At 32.2% G+C, this 23,271-nt stretch overlaps 2 protein-coding genes and 1 non-coding gene across 3 annotated transcripts; 1 reads left to right on the top strand and 2 right to left on the bottom strand.

Annotated features, from left to right (window-relative positions):
- Positions 1-4,249: 4,249 nt before the first annotated feature.
- On the bottom strand, positions 4,250-4,411 carry LOC124910930. Its single transcript, XR_007096536.1, has one exon. It is a non-coding gene; the product is annotated as a U1 spliceosomal RNA (small nuclear RNA).
- Positions 4,412-4,444: 33 nt separating this feature from the next.
- LOC124910510 (lipoyl synthase, mitochondrial-like) lies at positions 4,445-7,521 on the top strand. Its single transcript, XM_047451155.1, has 4 exons — positions 4,445-5,013; positions 5,799-6,010; positions 6,676-7,055; positions 7,157-7,521. The coding sequence occupies exons 1-4, from the start codon at positions 4,586-4,588 to the stop codon at positions 7,262-7,264; spliced, it is 1,128 nt and encodes a 375-aa protein (XP_047307111.1). The 5' UTR covers positions 4,445-4,585; the 3' UTR covers positions 7,265-7,521.
- A 322-nt stretch (positions 7,522-7,843) lies between these two features.
- LOC124910583 (probable protein phosphatase 2C 52) lies at positions 7,844-11,259 on the bottom strand. The gene is made up of 6 exons (XM_047451254.1): positions 11,070-11,259; positions 10,440-10,684; positions 10,072-10,356; positions 9,868-9,985; positions 9,561-9,784; positions 7,844-8,489 (listed from the first exon to the last, which is right to left on the bottom strand). The coding sequence occupies exons 2-6, from the start codon at positions 10,656-10,658 to the stop codon at positions 8,034-8,036; spliced, it is 1,302 nt and encodes a 433-aa protein (XP_047307210.1). The 5' UTR covers positions 10,659-10,684; positions 11,070-11,259; the 3' UTR covers positions 7,844-8,033.
- Between the last annotated feature and the right edge of the window lie 12,012 nt (positions 11,260-23,271).

Raw genomic sequence — 23,271 nt, 5'->3', positions numbered from 1 at the left:
CTTATTTTTTAATTCAGTAGTTATATTTTATGTTTTATTAAATAAATATAATTAGTTTGCATTCTTTTAAATAAAAGTAACTATTTTAGTTGATTAAATGATTTTTTAACACATATAGTGACCTATAGATTAAATATTGTTGATGTTATTAATTTTTATTTTTCTGATTTTGGGTGCTCATGTGGGAGCTAGGCAACCGCCTAACTGGCCTTACCTCAGTGCCGGACCTGAAATTTCGAGGCCTGAGGCGAGCACAAAACTTGACGCCCTCAAAGCTTAATATTCATACATATATTTTTTTATCGATTTAAATATAATTGGCTTGAATTAAAGCATCTTCCTTTTGTTTTTTCTTTCTTTTTTATGCCCTAGACAATTGTTTTCTTATAGGAGGCATGCTTGATAAAACTCTAAATGTTAATTTGCATTAAAAATTTATAGATTAACCAGCATTCTATGAATCTATGATTAACCACAATGTTGCACTTTCGCTATACAATAATGCAAGATACATATCCACCAGACAAGTCCTCAACAACAAAAAATAATCAAGTAAATCGAACCAAAATCTCATCGAAATCGGAGGAAGAACTCTAGTGGGCAGTGACATAGTGCTGAGAAATAAGGCTACAACGAGCGAAAAAGGCCCAAGAGCTCGGGGAAGGAGACGACCGAGTTTTCTGCTCCGATTCCGGCAAGCTGGAGGATTGACGACGGGCTTGGGGTTTGGGGGAAGTGTTTCCTTTTCTTTTTTCCAGAATGTTTGTTCTTATTTTTTTCTTTTTCCTTGATTTTGTTGATAAATGAGAATCGTGCGATTCTTTTCTCCAAGTAAGATAATGTTTTTTTTTGTTTTTTTGGATACAAATTAAGTTAGGGCTTATCATTGATAGGTTATCAATTATTATTTATGGAATTTTTAAAAATAAGCCCATGAACATATCATTATAATTTTTTTTTGAAGATTTTGGTGCCCCAAAAATATTTGGGCCTGAGGCAATTGCCTCACTTATTACACAGCAAGTCCGGGTCTGCCTTACCTAAAGGTGTAAGCCGAATGACTTGGTCGATTTATTGAACGAAATGCACATCTAAATCGTTGACGTCGATTTAATAAATAGCTTTGAACGGTTAGAATACATATTTGGTCGGTATGAACAATTGGCAAATTTGTTAAAATATATTGAATATATATCAATAACAACCTATATCTATTTTCATCTATATGAACACATATAAATATTATAAATAAGATTCTATAACCTAATTAATGAATTACTAGCATAATTTCCAAAACACAAATGTATTATACTTAGGGATGTGTTAGTACGGTATACTTTAACTTTTATTCATATCTTATACTTTACTGAAAGTTTCGGTATAAAAAAATCCATACATTACCTTACCTTCATTTCGATATACCTTGATTTCAGTATACCTTAATTTTGGTACGGTATCGTTATTATACATTTCATACCTAAAGTCATATTAAATTAAACAAAAAAACAATTTAATATAGTTACTACATAAACGTTACACAAAACTAACAATTAAAGATATTTATAATAAAATAAAATATTTTTTAAAAAAAAAATCAACTATTTTAAAAACTAGACATTGTTAAAAAAATAAATTTAATTCCAAAAAGTAGAGTTAAAAAGAGTAAACATAAATATAGTCTTTAAGTTAGACTAAAGTGAAGACGAGAGAGGGAGATTTAGAACGGTCTTTACTCACATTTATATGTACAATTTGTTTTATATATTGATAATACAAGTTAGATAATAATAATAATTAGTTAATTTAGACTTAATTAATAAAAAAACTACCACTCTTTTTAATTCATTAATTTTCCTCGAAAAATTCAATTTAATTATTTGTAAAATCTTTTTATAAGTTGAATATTTCTCCTTTTAATCAATCATTTGTGTACACTAATACATCTCCATTTTAGGACTTTAATTGCTCATAAAATGATCCACTATTCTTTTACCCAAATTGAAAACATATTTACTAGCAATCTTTAAGATGAGATTGTAAAAATATCATTGACAATAATTGAAAAGATTGAATACCTAGTTTCACTTCATTTCCACCACTTCAAGTGATTGAAAATTTGGTTGAATATTTTTTCAATCTTATCGACAAGGTAGAGACTAAATATGACATATATTGAATAATATTATAATATAATTATATTTTGATTTATTTTTCAAAATTATGTTTCTATAATTAAACTAATATTAAATCTATTTATTTTTTTATAAATATTATATATATTTTAATTTATAAATATTATTTCGACATATCCCGATATATCAAAATTTTGAAAATCTCATACCTTAACCGTATAAATAATTTTGGTATCGGTACCATACCTTACATTTTTTTTGTATACCTTAAAAATCGATATTTTCCATATATTTAGGTATAATATTTTCAGTATACCTATAATATCAGTATTTTTTCTCACCCTTAATACTATGATTTATTTTTTTTTACTAAACATCACACTAAAAACGAGTAACAATTATGAAATTATTTTTTTTATTACTAATAATAGTTAATATTTTTTATAGTATTCTAACGAGCAGAGACAGATCTATGTAGGGGCTTGAGTGGACTGATCACTGAAGCCCACTTCGAAGTAAAAATGTGCTCCTATATTCTTAATTTTTTTAATTTAATTCACTATTTGTTTATCAAATTATTAAAAAAATGGAAAACTTACCTTTGTCTATTCTTTTTATCCAAAATTTTCTCCTTATATTTTAAGTCCATCCCAATTTTTGTTCAAGCCTAACCCAACTCCAATTCCTAAATCCATTTACGATCTCGAGTTTCCAGACACATCGTACTGTAGCTCAGGCCGAGGCTGTCACTCGATCCTAAGACAGATTGACGCGCTTGAATAAACGAATAAAATCCTTGGTCTGCTTTTATTAGTCTATTCTGGTAATTGCTTATATCTTTATTCTCTATCCATGCTAACAAGTTTTTAAGTTAAACGTGTCAAAAACGTGTTAAACATTCCAAATATGTGAAAAACTTGTCAAATGTGCAAAAACGTAAAAAAACATGTCAAAATATGAAAAACATATAAAAACGTGAAAAATGTGTTAAACGTGTCAAAATGTGAAAATGTGTTAAACGTGTAAAAAATGTGTTAAACAACGTGTCAAAAACGTGCCAAAAACATGATATACATGTTTAATGTGTAAAAAGCGTGTTAAACGTGTCAAAACGTGAAAACGGGTGAAACGTGTCCAAAACATGTTAAACGTGCTAAATATGTAAAAAAACTTTTTAAACGTGCCAAAATGTGAAAATGTGTAAAAACGTGTTAATCGTATAAAAAACGCGTTAAACGTGTCAAAAACATGAAAAATGTGTTAAACGTGTCAAAAACGTGTTAAACGTGCCAAAAATGTGTTAACGTGCCAAAAATTTGTTAAACGTGTTCAACATGTAAAAAACATGTTAAACGTGCCAAAAACGTGAAAACATGTTAAACGTGACATAAATGTGATAAACGTGTTAAATATGTCAAAAACGTGTTAAACTTATTCAACTAAAAAATATCAGTTCAATATTTTAACATCTTAAATTCCAAAAACTAATATTATCGATTGAAAACTTTAATCGTATTTTAAAAAATAAATTATATTGTTGAAAAACATATAAAAAAATTTTGGAATTATAATTCCGACTCAAAAAAATTAAAATTGAGAACTATAATATTATATTATATTTCATTGAAATTCTAATTCTAATTATTAGAGTGTGTATCCAATTCCAATCGGTTTCAATAACGCTAAACTAATCGGTTGTTGTGATCAATTTAGTAAAAAAAAAATCAATTTAGTTTGAACAGTTTGGTTATTATTCTTAATAATCGAATAAAAGGTTTGTTTTTCCATAAAAACCATTATATTAACTCTATTTTTAGACCTTTTAATAAAAAAATTATAAGCCATCCTAATAATAAAATAAATAAAATGATAAAAATAAAATAACTACCAAACAAATGAAAAAATAACATAAAAATAATGTCCACCATGCCATTGAAAATTAATTCAAAAAGGCAATAATAATATTAATAAGCTTACTAAAAATCCTTTACCTTTTTTATATTTCCAACATTTTTATTTACTAGGTTATATATATTTTAACAAAAATATATATGTAAACTATTTATAATATTAGAATTTATATATAAAATAAAAAAAATATTTAAAACTATAAATGGGTAGGGGCCGCGCGAACGCAGGCCCCCTCTGCCACAAATTATGACGTAGGCTCAACCACAATGGGCTGACCTTAGGCATGCGCACAATCAAAGTGCAATGAAAGCCGCAAACCTAGGACATGGACCTTCTTGATCGCCCATAGACCCCGTCCAGGTAAGTATGTTATACGGTAGCCCACCCCTTCTACTTATACTTCCTTTCCTCCCTCAATTTCTCATCCTCTTCCGATGTGGGACAAACTCCATCTCTCAATATCTCATTATTTTTGGTTCTTCTTTGGTTGAATTACTCTGATATTTTGTTTCTCCTTCTTTCATTTGTCATCGCCGGCGAAAATGCATTCTCGATTCGCATCCATTACTAGATCCCTCAAGTCCAAGCATCCTTCTCTCTTCTCATTCTACTCCACAATCGAACCCCCAAAGCAGCCTCTGTATCCTCAAACCCTAGATGGGCTTCGTCGCCGTTTGGCTGAGGAATCCCCTGCGCTCGGTGACTTTACTCGGCTTCAATCCACTGATGAGTACTCTGTAGAGGTTGGGACGAAGAAGAAACCTCTACCCAAGCCTAAATGGATGAAGGAAGCAATTCCTGGAGGGGAGAAGTATACCCAGATTAAGAAAAAGTTGAGGGAATTGAAGCTTCATACTGTTTGTGAAGAAGCTAAATGCCCTAATATGGGTGAATGTTGGTCTGGTGGTGAAACTGGGACTGCTACTGCAACAATTATGATTCTTGGAGATACTTGTACAAGAGGTTGCAGGTGAATCTGCCTTTCTTTCATCATTTCAATTCTTGTTTGCATTTTGCAATCAATACCGAGCTCTTCCCTTTATGTGCTTCTCATCAGAGTTAGTTACCATTGATTTCCTTTAGAATTGTAAGATTCAACATGACCAAGCTAGCTAGTTTGAAATTATGGTGCTACAAAACATTCAATGAAACACACAAAGATGCAGATAATGAGCTTTTTGTTTTTTTATGGGACAAGGTTGAATCTTGACAAATGAACTTTCTCTGGAAATCTTTTTGCTTGGTCATTTTACTTCTTCCTCAATGTTGTTTGATTACCCATGGTAGCATGATAATCGAAAAAAGAAAAGAAAAGAAAAAACTCAAATAGATAAAGCTATGGAAGAGAAATTGCCTATGAGGTTATGCATATACATGTTGGCTCATTGACACAAGAAATGAGGGGTCATGTCAGTGAGTTGTTGTGTTAGTCTGGTAATAAAATTGGACAAAATGAGAGATTGTGGTCAGAAATTGAATGAACTATGCCCCTTGGGTAAGTAAACAGATAAGAGTATGAGAAATATAGTAGACCTCAATTGGATATCTTTGTAACCAGTAGAAGTAGTTTAATCTTTAAGTGTTTAAAAAAAGAAGAGAGGAGACTGCAAATATGCCTATTTACAATCATACTTATCCTACTCTACTATTTACAACCATAACCTGATTTTTTTGTTCAATAAAGAAACTTGTTAAAAGGTGTTCATATCTGATGAGAATCTTAGAGAAAGAGGTTCAATTTTTATGATTCTTCAGGTTCTGCAATGTGAAGACATCACGAACACCTCCTCCACCAGATCCAAATGAACCAGCTAACGTTGCCGAGGCAATTGCATCATGGGGTTTGGATTATGTAGTCATTACTAGTGTTGACCGTGATGACTTAGCTGACCAAGGAAGCCACCATTTTGCTGAGACTGTGCAGAGGTTAAAGACCTTGAAGCCAAATATACTCATCGAAGCATTGGGTATGTGTTTAGTGTTTGCAATTTATGACATCATTTGTATATTCTTTGAATTCCGGCTATTCTTAGGTTAAGATCATAGAATTACTTGCCCCAATTGAAAACACATTGGTTTCGGAATCTGAATTGTAGAGAATAAATTTCTGAACGTGTATCACACTAAGTTGAGAAATATCTATTTCCAAACACAATCCATATAGGTGGGAAATCTGATTGAAATTAGTTGCCCCATTTGAAAACACTTTGGTTTCTGAATCTGGATACGAATAAATTTCTGAATGTGTGTACTAAGTTGAGAATTATTTGTTTCCAAATGTGATCCATCTGGATGGGAAATATGAAAGAAGTTAGCTGTTCCATTTGGAAGCACTTTGGCTTATGAATCTGGATAGGAATAAATATATGAATTTGTGTTGCACTAAGTTGAGAAATATTTGTTTCTATGTGATCTATTTGGATGGAAAAACTGACGGAAACCCCGTTTGAATTTGAAAACATTTTGGTTTCTCAATCTGAATCTGGATAGTAGAGAAATTTGTTAATAAATTGCTGAATCTTTGATCCATCTGGATGTGAAATCTGAGAGAAATCTTGTTTTCAAATGAATCTAGTGTATACATTAAACCCTAAACTCATTTTTGGTGTGATTTGTTTGGTTATTGGAACAGTTCCTGACTTTAGAGGTGATTGTGGGTGTGTGGAGAAAGTAGCCAAGTCAGGGTTAGATGTTTTAGCCCATAACATCGAGACTGTCGAAGAGCTTCAGAGTTCAGTTCGAGATCATCGGGCCAATTTCAAGCAATCAATTGATGTTCTGAAGATGGCCAAAGAGTTTGCTCCTCCCGGGACTCTTACCAAGACTTCGATAATGTTGGGTTGTGGTGAAACACCTGAACAAGTGGTGTCTACGATGGAGAAAGTAAGGGCAGCGGGCGTTGATGTGATGACTTTCGGTCAGTATATGAGGCCATCAAAGCGACACATGGCCGTTTCCGAATACATCACTCCAGAAGCTTTTGACAAGTATAAAGTTCTTGGCATGGAAATGGTGAAAACCCTAATATTATTCATTTCTTCTCATTTAAAAGAAGAATCCTGGTCTCATATTATTGTATCCTTCTTTGTGTTTTCTTTGCCTGGACTTTGCAGGGATTTCGTTATGTGGCATCTGGTCCGATGGTGAGGTCATCATACAAGGCGGGTGAATATTATATCAAATCGATGATTGAATCTGATCGTGCTTCTTCATCAAATTAATTGTGTCTAATGATAAATAATTTGATGGCGTAAGCTTTCGAAACCGATTCTATTTACTGTACTGTTAGGCTGTTGATCACTTTTGAAGATACTTGTATAAGTTTTATGTAAGTAACAATTATGTTCTCCACACTTCATATGAACTTTATTCTTGTTGTCCCGACCGTGTCGGGCCAAAACCAATAGCACTTGGAAATTCGAATTCTCTGGTTTGATTCAAGAAAAAGAGTATTTGTCTGTTGTTATTTTGTTTAAACTATTCTTTTATAGCGTAATGAAATTTAAATGATTCATTCAAATTAATATGTAAACATAAATGAGTGTTTATCTTTTAAAAATATTTGGAACATGATATGCTTGTTTGATAAAAATTTCCAATAAGAAGTATAGTAATGGTTGGATAAGGAGGAAATAAACTTCAAATTTCCAATTTTTCCATAGTAATGTTAAATTCTTGTACTACTAATACTTGGATATATTTAAAATTTTATTGAAAAATTCTAATCTAGATTGGAATTCAAATTCAAAGTATTTTCAAGGACTTTCTTTGTAGATTAATTATCAACCAGAAGGATATTATAGAAAATGAAATCAACATCAACTTACCAGTAAAAAACCCATTAAATCTACATTCAACATTATACATTACCCATTCTCATCGTCGAAAAAACACATATAGTTTGTCCTCGGTGCAAGGCTGATAGAATCAAAACACTTAATAAACTTTGGGTCTAATACTTGCTTTGCAAATAAAAAACAAAACAAAAAACTAGGAAGTTGTTGGTCTTTCTTCAGAAAATCTAGGAAGTTGTACAAGAGAATTGACTCGTGTAACCCCTTCCAATCCCAACCAATTCAAGTCTCCACTATTATCTTCAACTGCTGCCACATTCTTATAATTGTGGTCATTTTCATCGGAGGAGGATCTGACAGTGAAATTTCTCTGCAGGCATGGCTCGCTATTATACTGTTGTCCATCATCCGATTCGATCGCGTTACTATCATGTGTTGCGGAAGAGAAACCATGTTCTTCGTTATCGGATTCGGAATCCATTTTCCCATCCAAGAACAAGCATACAACCGCACAATCGTCCATTTTTGAAGTGGGGTATTTGAATTTCCATTCTCGAGCTGCAGACTCCACAAGGGTCTTAGCCGCTGATGACCTAGTTGGGGATGATGATACTATTTGGACTACCTCTTCGTTGCTCAAGACATCCCAAACCTGAACACAAATCAATCAAACCATCAAAACTAATAGTTCGGAATGGTCTAACTAACTTGGATTTGTCACTTAAGGCTATACTTTAGGTTCAATTCTGACTGAAACAACATTGATTGAAGTATGGGTTATTACGGTAAGACGTTGCAAGCAAGGAAAAAGAAAAAAAAAAGAAAAAAAGGGGATAGTGATCTGATCGGTATCTGATTGGGCTCGGTGGTGGTGAGGGCATAAAATGTTGGCTTTGAAATTCAAGATAATTGGATCTAAGTTAGTCAAAATTGTTGGCTAGTTATAAACTCGTAAAATCGAGAGTTTTTTTCAAATAATAAAAATTTACTTCGAAAGAATATTAACTAATATTATTATTATTATTTATATATAATTAAATATAAAAAATAATAATAGACAAATGACACTATAAAGAAATTATATTTACAAAATAAATTACAGGAATTCATTTATTTGAATAAATAATAACTTTTTTGAATTTGTAAATATGAATTTTTGTTTTTTTTGTAAAATCTTGCTTAGCCAGAATCGTAAAATTTAAGAGTTATTTCAAGATCTTAACTGTCTTTTGTTATATCATTGAAGTAAGAAATTTGAGGTTGATGCGAATTCACATGTATCCTAGTTAATCCACCCTTATACCAAATATTATGGATTGCTATAACATACATTTTCCATTAAGACCCAAACACACATATATGAAGCCATTAAGTCTCTTACTTAAGTAAAAATGTAACAAAAACTATGACAATCTAGTAATTATCCAAGTTACAAAAATCAAAAAGAAATTTCAAGAACAAAAACTTCAATTAAGTTCAAAACATTAAGTTCTGAAATAACCATGCAAAATCCTAAAATCGTGAGTCGTGACACTAACTTTAAATAAGGTGTTTTCAGTGAGAATTGAAGTTAAAATCTCAATTTTAAGTTCTAAGACCTTTTTCTAAACATGCCAAGTAGGGGTCGAGCCAACAACCGACATTAAAGGGTGAACTTAATAACTTTATATCCATATAAGGATGTAACTAGTTAGATGTAAAACTCAAGAATAGAGAAGCTTACCCCATCCGAAGCAAGAACAACAAATATATCTCTCTCGTTAAGAATCCGATGAGAGAACTCAGGAATAGAGATGACTCCGTAATCCTTCAAGCAAAAGTCACCAAACGCTCTAGCCATTGCTAAACCAGGGGCATCATCAAAAGGTAACCAAACTCTCGAAACTTCAGGTTCATCTTGTAATGCAAAAACTCTTCCTTTACAACTTTTTATCCTTTCAGCTTCCCCTATATTAACATTTTTGCATCAAATAATAAGCAAAATACATTTTTATTTCTTATGCGAAAGTAATAGAAAAAAAAAAACATACTTGGCAAGTCAGGCTTAAGATCAACAGTCAATTGAATTGCCACCATGGAATCATTTTCATCCTTAGACCCCATAACTGCTCGAGAATCCCCAATATACCCCATGAATAGATTCGAACCCTTGCATTGAGAAGAAGAAAAACACAAAATCACACACATATATAAAAAAGTATTCATATCAATTTTGTAAAAAACTTTTTCCTTACCTGTTTCAGTAAAGTGATGGAAGTGCTGCCACTACAGAAGCAATCTAAAGAAGGATGAGTGCTTAGTTCTTTGTCCATCGCCTTGTACGATTTAAGAAATAAATCTCTCCATAACGAATGTAATTTATCTTCCTCTCTATCTCCGCTTGACTTTGAATCGTGAGAAGAAAAGAACGATAACAACTTCAAAGGAAAAACATCCCTTACTCTTCGAGCAACAAGATGACCATTTGGACCATGACCATCAAATACACCACAAAAGGTCACATCTTCTGGCATAAAATCCTATAAAGATCGACAAAACTAAAATCAGCTACAAACTGATAAAAAAAAAAGGAGAATGGTATTGTAAGCCTCTCAACACTTACATCCCAAACAATCATGGCATCCTGATTTATACCCTTTCGTCCCTGCTGAGTGAAAACACAAGAAGTTGTACTATTTCCATTCATGATTATCCTATTAGGTATTGATGATAATTGTTGTAATCTAGCAGCATGATCAGAATGTGTTCTTATAGCCCTCTTTCCAATACCAATACAACAACAAGAAGAACTCTGTCTACTGGTAGAAACACAACTACCCATTGTCCTCACCTCAGTTCAAAGTGGTCCTGTGTTGGAGAAGATGAGGAAACTTCAATTGTTTATACTTTATAAGGAGCATGTGAGTTGTGACCACCCAAAGGAAGGAATGAATAAAAAAATAGACAAAATATCATTTTAAAATTCCAATTTACAAAGTTTGGTTCATCAGTTAGTTCATAGACGACAAATATCCTATTTTAAAATACAATAAATGCTTCGGAAAGTGTAAATCTCAGCTAAATCCTCGCGATTGAACAAGATCTATCTGTCAAAGTATCGATTTGCAAGAGAAAAGATCAAAGAGAGACGATATAGTAACCTAATCCGTAAATCTATTGGAAAAGTTAAGTATAACTCGAGTGTTTGAGTACACAAATAAGGAAAATAATTGAAAGAGGAGAAGATACTGACTGATGATATGGCGCATTGATTGTGAACAGATGAGAGATTGTTGGAGAGAATGAGGGTTTATAGACTGAAAATTATTAGGGTTTCTTCGCAAAAGTGATAAGTAGAGAGGATTAACGGACGGAAGAGCAATCGGAGAAGCTTCAGAAGTAGAGTGAAGTGGAGAGGAGAGAGAGAGAGCAGTGCACTCCCGACCGTAATGATGGTTAAGGCTTGAAATTATACTTTAAATGATTTAGTTTCTTCTAAATATAACATTATTAAAATTTAAATTATATGTTGATTTTTTTATTTTTTTTTATTTGGGTTTTGTGCAAGAATTTTGTTTGATATAAATTTTTGTAATTTAGTTTTTGAAGGTTTATTGAATAATCTACTCTCTAAATAGAGGATGAGATGAGAAAAAAAATATAAAAAAAAATTGCATTTTAGTAAATAATGAGTGGGATGATTGATGAAGTTAAAAAATAGAAAATATTAAATTTTGAGGAAAAAAACAATATCAAATTTGTAGAATTTTTTAAAATTTTTATCTAAAAAGATTTTGTTTGGTAAAAATTAAATAAAAATAAAAATGTATATTTTATTAACAGATAAAGTGATTTAATAATTAGAATGATAATAATATAATATAAAAACAATTTTTTTTAAAATTTATATAAATACTTACAATAATTAAATATCACACAACTTTTAAACTCATAAATAAAATAATTTGAAAATCAAATCAATGAGTTTGTTTAATAAATTCTTAAATAGTTTGGTTATGAGAAAAAATAATTAGGGATAAAATTTTGAAAAGATGATTTTTTTTATAAAAGATTTAAAGAGTTTTATTATATATTAATAAAAAATAATAATTTAAAATAAATATTTTGAATATTTTTATCAATAAATTAAGTGATAAAATTAAATGAAATGTTATTTAATTAGGTAAAGACATAAAAGTCTAGTGGAAGATAATTAAATTTAATAAAAATTTGAATTGCAATAAAAGTAATAATTATGATGAGCATGATCCTATTTTATTAAATTTGATTTTTTTTTTTTTATAAAATTAGATTAATACTAATTTTGTAATATGACCAAATACTTTCTTAATTGGAATAGTGGATTTTTTTTGATAATATTTCATGTAAATTTATTATAATCTTATTTTGTTATTAGTTTTATCCCTTCACATATAATGATTATAACCATAATTGAAATTTATTATTTTGTTATTGTTACCCTTATAATCATATATATATTTTTTTATATATATATATATATATATATATATATATTTATATATTTAAATTTACAAAGTATTTTTTTAAAATTATATATGAAATATGTAATTATTTAAATATATAAAACTATTTTGTTGAGTAAAGAGTATATAAAAAAAGAGATACAAGATTTTATCAACTTTCTCTACCAAACATTATTGGTTTTAGTTTTAATCAAATAAAAAGAAATCTATAATATATGAGTTTGTAACTTCGAGAAGTTCCTCGCAACTTAGCACGTGTTTGATGGACACGTGACAATACGGAGAATCACGGGGTGTCTCAAGATTCGATGTGTTTCAACATTGGTTTGTGTGCTAGACATCATTTTAAAATGAAACATTATTTTAAAAGATTTTAAAAATATTTGAAAGCTTTTGAAATTAATGATATAAAAATAATCAGTTTTATTCAAATTTTAATAATTTGGAGATCAAATAACAATTTGATTATAACTAATTTAAAAGATTATTTATTTGAAAAAAATAAGTCGCTAAATGATTTAAAAAAAAGGAGTGATAGGGGAGAGAATTTGGGAGAGAAAGTGATGTGTCACCATATCATTGATAAAAAATGATAAAAATGTGAGAAGAGAGAGAAAAATGAGTAAAATGGTACGTATATCAACGTACTTTATACCAGAGTTTCCATAAGAGGTTCGTTTTTTAGTTACGCTCGATAAAAGACTTTCGCGCTATGTCCTCCGCGCCCGTCAAATGACGGTATTTATTTTTAATGTAAAAGTCAGGCTATCAAACAATTTATTTTCTTTAATTAGTAATCTAGGGATCCTAAACAAGTATATGTTTAAATTACGTAAATAATTGTACAAAATTATTTAAAATGACATATCTACGATTGCGTTGATATAAGATTGACTAAAAACCCTGAAAATATAAAAAAAGTATTAGAATTTAAAAATAAATTCCAAATGGGACCTTAGCCAGAATATTTGTAGGGGAAATATCCCAAAAATATGTAAATATAATTTTCTGAATTTTTGGAATTATTTGAAAATGAATTGGGGTTCCAAAATTATAAAAATAATTATGAATTTTGAAAAGTGAAACCAAACGGGTCTCTATCGGAGTCCTAGGACTTGGGTTCATTTTTACCGATTTGGACTCAGTCGGGCTCGGTTTAGACCGGGGTGGTCTGAATCGGGGCTCGGGACACTCGGTCAAGAGATTAGAGGGTTTGTCTTTAGAGTTTAGGAGGCTCGGTCCTAGATCTAGCTTCCTCGGTCGTGGACTTGGGAGTCTTGGTCCTAGTTCAGACCTCTTAGTCCTAGGTTAGAATCCTCGGTCAGATTTCTCAGTCATTTCTCAAGAATACCGGTCATAAGTCTCGATCCTAACTTAAGAACATCGTTCCTTGGTCTCGATCCTTGGTCAAATTTCTCGGTCCCAGTCCTACATGACCTTGTTAGAGTATATCCAATTAGGGGTGTAAACGAGCTGAGCCGAGCTCGAACTAGCCTTGGCTCGAGTTCGGCTCGACTCGTGTTTTATTGGCTTGACTCGAGCTCGATCTAGCTTTCAATATTAAGCTCGAACTCAACTCGATCAAATAACCATAGGCTCGAGTTCGGCTCGAAAGGCTCGAATTTAAATATATTTATATATTAATTTCTTATATTAAAAAAATATAATAGAAGTCGAGATTCCATTCATCGGACCGTACAACCCTTCGCATATTTTTTTGTTTTACGCCCCGTAACTCTTCCTCAATTGGGACTTGGTTCACGTAAGAATGGACGTATTAGTTCGCGTAAGAATACACGTAGAATACCTAAGAGAGTTATTCATATTCAAGCAAGTTTGAGAAAAATATTTGTAAGTCGTGTATTGTATTTGTGTTGAACTTGAAATCATATTAGACTATACTATATTTATTTTAAAAAATAAAACACTTTATAGTGAAATAAAAATAATTTTAAATCTTATAAAATCTAATACATTGCATATATTAAATAATGTTACATTATAATTATATTTTGATTTGATTTATAAATTACGTTTATATAGTTATATTAATATCAAATTTATTTATTTCCTTATAACTAATAAATATTATATAATATACATTTTTTAATTTAAAAATATTATTTTGGTATATCTTAATAAATACTTTATAGTGAAATGAAAATAATTTTACATCTTATAAAATATAATACATTGAGATTGTATATATTAAATAATATTACTGTATAATTATATTTGGATTTGATTTTCAAAAATTATGTTTCTTTAATTAAATTAATATCAAATTTATTTATTTCCTTATAAGTATTATATAATATATATTTTTTAATTTATAAGTATATTTTGGGGAGACCCATAAACAAAAAGCCCATATATGTATGGGTATTTTTCAAATTTTGATTGAAAAGTAAATATAATAAAACAGATTGATATGATTAGGCTAAAAAAAGCTCGACCAGCCATCAAGCGAGTCTTACCTAAGCTCGAATTCGGTTCAAATCTTAAACGAGCTATCTCAAGCTCGTCTCGAATTCGATTTTGACCGAATTCGAATCGAACTTTGACCGAGCCACTCACAAGCAGCTCACGAACGACTCAACTCATTTACACCCATATATCCAATACCAAAGTTATCTGAGTCTTAATAAAACCAAGGAAAAGAAGGCATGCCAATAGCATTTGGTTCTAGACCCATTCTTGTGAAATATCCTATTTTTAGCATGAGACGCATGGACATGACACTATATGGTGTAAAGTTAGTAATGTGAGATGAATCGTGGCCTTAACTAAATATAGGACATATATCGAATCCACTTAACACAACCTCTAGGATACTAGAATGCGTTGAACCAATGATGATCGTGATGTACTTCTCACCTTCTATGGTGATGAGTTTACCGTTAGCCATGAACCGTATTTTCTGATGTAGGGTGGAGGCCAAAACCTTAGCTCGATGCAACTAAGGTCTTCCCAAGATGTTAGGATCGGGTATAACAATAGAGTCGGTGTCTGACTATGTTGGATGATTACACACTTTGATTTCATATTAACCTGTTAGAAGTTAATATTTGTTTCTATTCTTCACAAATCTACACAAACTCTTGAACTGAGTCAAGTGCGGAAGTGTTTGTTTAGACTTGAAGCGACAAATAAAGGGTTGGAAGATTCAGAAAGTAAAGAACACAAGACACATAGTTTGTTTATGGATGTTCGGAGCAAAACCCTCCTACGTCACCCCTTCTTCTCGACCTCGAGAAGGATTCCACTAGAAGATTTGATTTGAATAGCACCTCTACACAAATTCAGTCAGAAACCAGGTCTTAAACACTACCTATTTCTGAACTCCTAGCACACACAACACTTGTTGAATAAATACTATCTATTCAACTTATAAAGAGCTCACAATTAAATAAGAGTGATACAATGCTTTTCGGTATGAACAATCTCTCACAAAAGTTCTAAGATAAAGTTATAGAGAGAGAGTTTTTAATTAGCAAGGGTGCCTCGAAAGTCAAGTCTGTATTTCTGTTTTCCTTTAATCTTCTTATATATCCAAAACACATCAACGGTTCTATATTCTTCAATGGACACTTGTCCTCCTTCCGTTGGATAAGTGCGAGGATAGTGCATCAAAATATGCTATTTTGATCTTGTCTGTACTGGATGATAATGTGCCAAATAGGTCGTGGTGTACTAGGAGCGCGTCCAGTTTTATAACTTCGGTAATACCGGATGCGCCTACGTGGCAATTTCAGTATTTTGGAGTTCGATTTTTTAGGACTTCCAGCCAAACCGGATGCGCACAACCGAACTCGAATCTAGCTGGACGCTTCCCTGAAATAATAAAACTCCAACCCTGATCACCTGTATAACAAATGTGAGTACTTACCACTGTACTATAACACCTTGTTATTATATTTAAATATATTAATATACTTGATATGACTTAACAATTATATATATATAATTTAACTTATATATATAATTGAACTTAGATAATCTCCAACGGGCACCCATAATAGGTTTTGGGTGCCCTTTTTTGCTCCAACCCTACTGAAAAAAAACTCAAAATGAGTTTTTTTACTCTCTCTCCTCCAGCCAAACGCATACCAAACACATATATGCGTTTGGACTGTAGATCCTGCATTTGGGCAATTTTTAAAAAATGACTCTTAGGTTTATATATATATATATATTTATAACTTTTAATTTTTTTACATTTAAATCAATCCTTTAACTTATATTTTCTTTTTATTTTTAAGATAAAAAGTTAAATTATTTTTTAAATATATAATTAAATCATTAAATTTATTATATTTGAAATTTAATTTAATTTATTTTATATTTTATAATTTATTATATATTTTTAACTTATATTTTATAATTTTAATTTTATAAATTATCTTATAATATGTTAACAATGTTTGTTTTAATATAATATGTTTGTTTATTTAAATGTATTAAAATTATTTTATTGTTTATTAATTATTTATATATAATTAGTTTTATTTTAATTTTATTAAATAAAAGAGAAAATATTGGGGTTAAATATGTAAAGTTGATAAATATATAAATAATATTAATAAGGTTAAAAAGTTAGTGTAAGAAAGAAATATTCTAAGAATATTCTTTTGGGTTTGAGAATGAGTTTTTGGGTTGGAGATGAATTACTGTTTGATGTAATGTTTACTGCATTTTGGGTTTGAGAATGGGTTTATGGGTTGGATATGGTCTTAGTTTTATCTATTCATTATCAAAACCATTTCATAAATTATAATCTAACACAAGATTAGGTTGTATGATAGTCGCATATTGATTATGGGTGTTTATCGATTTGGTTTTCGGGTTATTCGAGTTTTCGGTTCGAGTTCTTCGAATTTTTATTTTTTTAAGCAAATTCAAAAACCGAACCGATTTGAATAAATTCGAATTCGGTTTATTCGAATTCGGTCGTATATTTAGACCAAATATAGAACATCACCTACCCATAGGATAATTCTTTTTAAAAGAGTTAACAAAAAAAATAAGTTATTAAAGAGATCTTATCTGCTTAAATTATAAAAAAAATATAAATCACGCAAATTTAGCTTAGTGACTAACTCTAATATATATTTGACAATTAAACGACGAAAGTAAAACAGTGTCGACAACGACAATATATGGCGGTTGAGAGGTGTTGACAACTAGAGAAATGGGAAAATGAATTAGAGATTATGGATTTAATGTAGGGATCTAGTAGGAGGCCCGTGATAATTTAATATACAATAAGTTATATAATATATAATAAAAACAAATAATAAGAATGAATTCAGTTTTCGGTTTGGTTTTCGAGTTGAAACTAAACTCGAAAACCAAACCGAAAACCGTATTTAAATTCGAAGCGGTTTAAAATTCGATTCGAAAACCGAAAATGTAATTCGAATTTAGTTTATTCAAATTCGGTGAATTAAAATTCGGTTGGATATTTAGTTCAGACCAAATATTGAACACCCTTAATATTGATCACGCATAATTCTACCACAAATGATATATCAGTTACATAAATCGTTGTTCGTATGTTACCCATAATTTCTCGACGAGAATAATCAAAACCTCGAACACACAAGTCTGATGGAATGATTTTATTGGTGGAGATTCCAATTCTTGTAGAGTCCTCAATGGACATATATTTAATGCTGAACCATTATCGATTAGAGTCACGGGAGTGCCTTAACATGGATTTCGTTAGGAGCATGTAAGTGTTTGTCCTCGAATCCAATCATGTTGATTTGTGAAGTTGCTTAAATGATTCCAACCAACTTTGTGGGGGTTGTGTTTACTGGTATAATAGTCTTGCTTAACTCATTTAACATAGCCTACCTATATTCTATAGATTACATCAAGGTTTTAAGATGAAAATATTGGCACTTGTCTTCTTTAGTTGAGTAAGAAGACTGTCGCCCGAATTTTGAGCTTTGTGCCCATTTCTCTTCCTTGGGTCATTAAATAGTCTAGGAAGGTTAGCCGTATTGGTAGGGCTGTTTTCATAAAACTGGGTTAGAAGTCAGATTCACTTCGGGTTGCTAGGACTTCTTGTCGCACATTCTTCCTAGGAGGACTCACACTAGGATTATCAGGTATCAACCAATTTCGAGACACCATCGACGGAGGTGGGATTCTTTAATCCTCCTTTTTAGGCTATGGATTGACCATATTAACTTCAAGTTATCAATAAGTTCATTCACGAAGATCATATTTACCTAGTGATCGGGTAAAGTATTTTTTGCGATTTTAGGTTTAGGGACGATCTTTTGATCGATCAGGTCTTAACACTGGTACTTAAGGACACTACAGTTATCAGTGGAGTGACCTTTCATTTGATGGTATGCACACCATGAACTTTCGAATTTTCCGAGGAACTCTTTACCTTCTATTAGAGTTAAGGGTTTGATTAGATTTCTTTATTGGAGAAGAGTAAGGGCTTGACTCAAGGTCATACCCAAGTCATCAAAAGTTCTAAGAGGCCTCAGGGCCTTTGGTATTGGCGGCTTAGATGCCGTTGGGACATTTGTTTTAGCCAACACAGGTTTTCTTGGACTTAGCTTAGAAGAGGACGGAGCTTGCCAGACAATTGTGACCTGATGAACTCTAGTTTTGTCCTTCCTCTAAGGTCTCACATGAGCAAGATATGTCTTCATAGTTTTACCCTCCTTTTCTTTTTCAAATTCTTCGTCAAGGTTATTACCTGTTTTGAGGAGTTTTTTCATGTTTTAGAAGGTTTTAACGGCAAATCCAACAGAATATCGACCGTTAACATTATCCAAAATCATATCGATTTGTCTTTGTTCGCTAGGTAAATAATCGATTTCTTCAGCAATAGCCTTCCATCTTTCGATGAAAAACGTGAATTTCTCATTCTCGCCTTGTTTCACGTTCTTGAGCTTCTTCTCAGGCCGTTCCAAGCTAAGATGCATGCTGAAACATTCTATAAAGGTTTACGCGAGTTCATCAATAGTTTGAAGGTAAACTACCTTCTTTTGGTGATACTAACGTAAGGCTGCATCATCTAAGTATCGTGGAAATAGATGGAGGAACATTGGTTCTCCTAGATATAAATGTGTCATAGCCATTATATATATCTAAAAGAAAGCGACATGGTCACTCTTGCCTACGTATTTTGATAAAGACAAAAGTTTTACCCCAAATGGGATGATTGCTCATTCGATAGTTTTCATAGCATTTTTTCAATCATGGTGTTCATCAATGCTATCTTTGGTCAATTGATTCAGTTGATATTAAAATTTGGCTTGGTTGGCACTTAGTTGAGCCATTTGTACCTCATATTCTGTAGGAGGAATGTTCGTAGGGTTTACGCCTTCTTGAGCGTTAAGATCATCATCAACTTATAGTTGGGTTCCCATTGACCTATTATCAACATCTTCAGGCTTCTCATAGAGAGAGTCTTCTTCCACGTTACAACGAGTTTGAAGGTTAATCCTAATTGGTGAGATGATAGGTGGAACCTTTTTTTGTGGTTGTCGTGACGAGGATGGCTGATCTTGAACAGGAATAACATGCTTGATCATCAAACTCGTTAATAATGCAAAACTATTCTGTTACTTGTTAAAGTGTAGCCTTTACTTCAGCAAAATCAGTAGGAGACACCGTATCCTTATCATTTTTGAAGTTCCTTCGGCCATTTCTTGGCCCATAAAACATCCAGTTTTGGGGTCTCTTGTCCGTGAGGATGTCCCAGCTTGTTGTAGTGGTAGACTACGATTGCGAAGAGAGAGTAGTAAGGGTTTGCAGATGTAACAAAAGTAAAAATGCAAATGCATGTAATATGAATATGAGAGAATGATGATCTCTTTTTGCGATTCGATTAAAATAAACATAGAGTTGTATATAAATATACTCACAAAGTTTGTTACAAACAAGACTCTTTTGTTGATATTTTATAGAGAGTCTAAATGGGAAAAAGTGCTTGACGGAAATTATAAGTTTTAAGTCCAGACGTAGTCTATTCCAACACTAGTATCTTCTTCTGCTTCAATTTCCTAAACTTTCTCGTACTGGTTGAGGATGTGGTCCAAGTATTTCATCCACTTTAATAGGATATTCATTTGAAAAGCGTCATTCCATTTTTTGAGATATCCTACATGGGTCCTACGAACGATGGACTTATCTACAATGAAGGTAGCTTCGTTAAAGCTGTAACCGAAATGCTTGAAGATGCTATGTGTATAGTAGTAAGTAATTCATTCCAAACCCATAAAATTGATTAGTGACTTATCATTTATCATGAAAGTCATCTTCTTGATGGGATACCATAGAAGAATGTCCTAGATTTCATCGTTGCTCTGTATTAGAAGTCCATGCAAGGCTTTCTTCATTCTTTGATATTGAATGAAAGGGGACATGATGCTATCAAGCAGAACTAGCGGTAGATGCTTGAGCTTGTCAAGCAACCAAATATAGAGGATTAAGGGAGAACCATTTTTACTTATGTTAGAAGACCTACATGAGCGGTTCATGCTCATTAGTGTTTCTGCTAAAATAACACAAGAGCTATCTTTATTGCCTCTTTGCATTTCGTGTATTACCTCAATGATTCTTGAGGAAGGATTACCATTTGCTGGTGTTAGAAAGAAATGAGCCAGTAGGACTGACATCGTTATCATAGATGATCCCAACTTTAAAGGGATTTCTCCATCTATTATTTACATCTTGGTCCAAGTCTGGAAATCGACGTACGTTCTCGTGATGATAGTATCATATGTAACTTTGGATTATCCGTAATTTTCCAGTAAGAGCTTTCTAATGGAAATTGAGTCTATGAACGACCTTAAATGTAAAACATTTTTATTGTTCGTCATCAAAATACCCGAAATTCTTCTATGGTTGGGCATATAGACCCTTCACCGAGGAAGTAAGCTCATTTAATCGGATTCTATCTTTGCTGCAATTCAATCATGAAGTTTGAATTAACTTTGAAGTTTATGAACCTAATAATGGGGATGAGGCCATAAGATTGATAATTCTTATTCGTTAGCGTGAAAGTTACCGATCCAAGGGACCAACTCGACATCCGTCAGCATAGACATCGTTGATGACTGTGATAACAAAAGAGGGGAGTATTGCAATTGTAAAAACAAGAGTAAATGCATATGCAAATAACATGACTTAGAGTAAACATCTCATAAGCGTTTTATATACTTACTTTATGGAATCCCAATTTTTATATATTTCAAAATTTCAGGGTTCATAATTTTCTAGTTGATTATATTACTTCTTTCTAACTTTTTGCGTTTATACAACATTGGTAAAACTAGACCTCCTCTTTAGGGGGAGCGAGTTCTACTACAACATGCAAAGGTGAAAAAACTTTCACTCTCTTCTTTTGCTTGCTGATGTCGATACTCATCCATGATTTAGCCGAGATAATCTTTCATGTCTTTAGGGATACCCAATTTGACTGATCGTTCCACAAATCAAGGTAGTTTGCGTAATCACTGTGCTCGATAGGCTTGTCTATGACGACCGCACAATCACGATAGGGAGGCATGCATTCTCGCCCAAATTGCTTAAGAAGCTCACTAGTGTAGTAAGAAGTGATCAATTTGAGACCCATAAGCATAATTATGGGTTGATCATCCATTAGATAGACCATCTTCTTAATACCGTACCATATTAGAAGTTCGCGTACAAAATCATTATCATGGATGGGTATCTCTTGCTTGGCACTCCTAATGTATTGGCATTGGAGGGCGGCATTCATATCATTACCAAGAAGCGGGGGAGGTATACAGTCCATCTTTTCCAAGAGCCATATGTAGAGAATGATCGGAGCCCCTCTCTTGTTGAGATAGTATGTGAAGTATGATTCATTTAATCATATCAATGTTTTAGCTAGGATAATTTTAGTGGGATACTTATTTCCTCCCCTGAGGTGATAAGCCACTTCCAATATTTGGGAGGATGACGGACGATTGCCTGGAGGGGTGAGTAGAAAGTGGGTCATCATGATCGTCATGGTGAGTCGAGAGGTACTGAAATTCAGTGGAATTTCTCTAGTTTGAGTGACCAGCTTTACCCAACGTGGAAGGTCCAAGTATGTTCTTATCAGGATCTTGTCTATTATGGTCTTAATATACCCAAATTCTTCGTGAATAAGGTGCCTAAGAGACATGGACTCCGTGTAGGGCTTGAGCCTTATGATATTCTTATTGTCAATCATCATGACTACTTTGAATTCTTTGATGGTTGGAAAAATTTGGCGATCACGTAAGATGAAGGCCTTGTGTATCGAATCCCACTTTCGTGCATCTCCATCATAAACTTATGATGGATTCGGAAGTAAGTGTATTTGAGAGAGATACTTAAATCGTAGCATTGGTAGTACCATTCCGTTTCGTGAAAATGGTGTCTCTAGAGGAATAAATCTTCGTTCTCTAAGAGGGACATTCTACGAGCATATAACCAACTTTTCAAACATGTCGTTTGATTTTGATAAAAAAATATGTTTAGAGATGTTTATTATAACTATTATAGATTTATGCATGTATAATAAATAAGCACATACAAGCTGACTTGTTGAGGCTTTGTTGTTTGGACACGTCAAACAATGGGTGGGCAAAGTAACCAAGTTTTGTGTGCTAAGGTTTAGTCAAGGTTTGCTTTGGAATTTCTATCCACCGTCGCTAAGGTTGCATCCTGACGGATGTATCAAAGCCGAAAGGGGGGAATCGATTTCGGGTTCCTAGTTTTTCCTCACTCAACATCTTCATGCAATTTGTAGAAGTACAGAGTTCCGATCTGGTACTTCTTCACGTAATCCCAGGTGATATACTCGTTTTGGGTTTCTGGAAATTATTAAGATGAAGCCAAAGTACCTTTTATGGTGATGAACCATGTAAGGTGGACTATTGTGAAGGTTTGAAAAGTTAAAAATAAAAATTTATATAGCCAAAA

The sequence above is a fragment of the Impatiens glandulifera genome, chromosome 7 (assembly GCF_907164915.1).
Source record: "Impatiens glandulifera chromosome 7, dImpGla2.1, whole genome shotgun sequence".
Classification (NCBI taxonomy): Eukaryota; Viridiplantae; Streptophyta; class Magnoliopsida; order Ericales; family Balsaminaceae; genus Impatiens; species Impatiens glandulifera.
This window is presented reverse-complemented; position numbering and strand designations above follow the sequence as displayed.

Coding starts and splice junctions, on each gene's coding strand:
- LOC124910510 (XM_047451155.1), top strand. CDS start 4,586: ATGCATTCTCGATTCGCATCCATTACTAGATCCCTCAAGTCCAAGCAT. Junction 5,014..5,798: donor ACTTGTACAAGAGGTTGCAG/GTGAATCTGCCT, acceptor ATGATTCTTCAG/GTTCTGCAATGTGAAGACAT. Junction 6,011..6,675: donor TATACTCATCGAAGCATTGG/GTATGTGTTTAG, acceptor TTATTGGAACAG/TTCCTGACTTTAGAGGTGAT.
- LOC124910583 (XM_047451254.1), bottom strand. CDS start 10,658: ATGGGTAGTTGTGTTTCTACCAGTAGACAGAGTTCTTCTTGTTGTTGT. Junction 9,785..9,867: donor TCTTAAGCCTGACTTGCCAA/GTATGTTTTTTT, acceptor ATGTTAATATAG/GGGAAGCTGAAAGGATAAAA. Junction 8,490..9,560: donor TTGTTCTTGCTTCGGATGGG/GTAAGCTTCTCT, acceptor ATTTGTGTTCAG/GTTTGGGATGTCTTGAGCAA.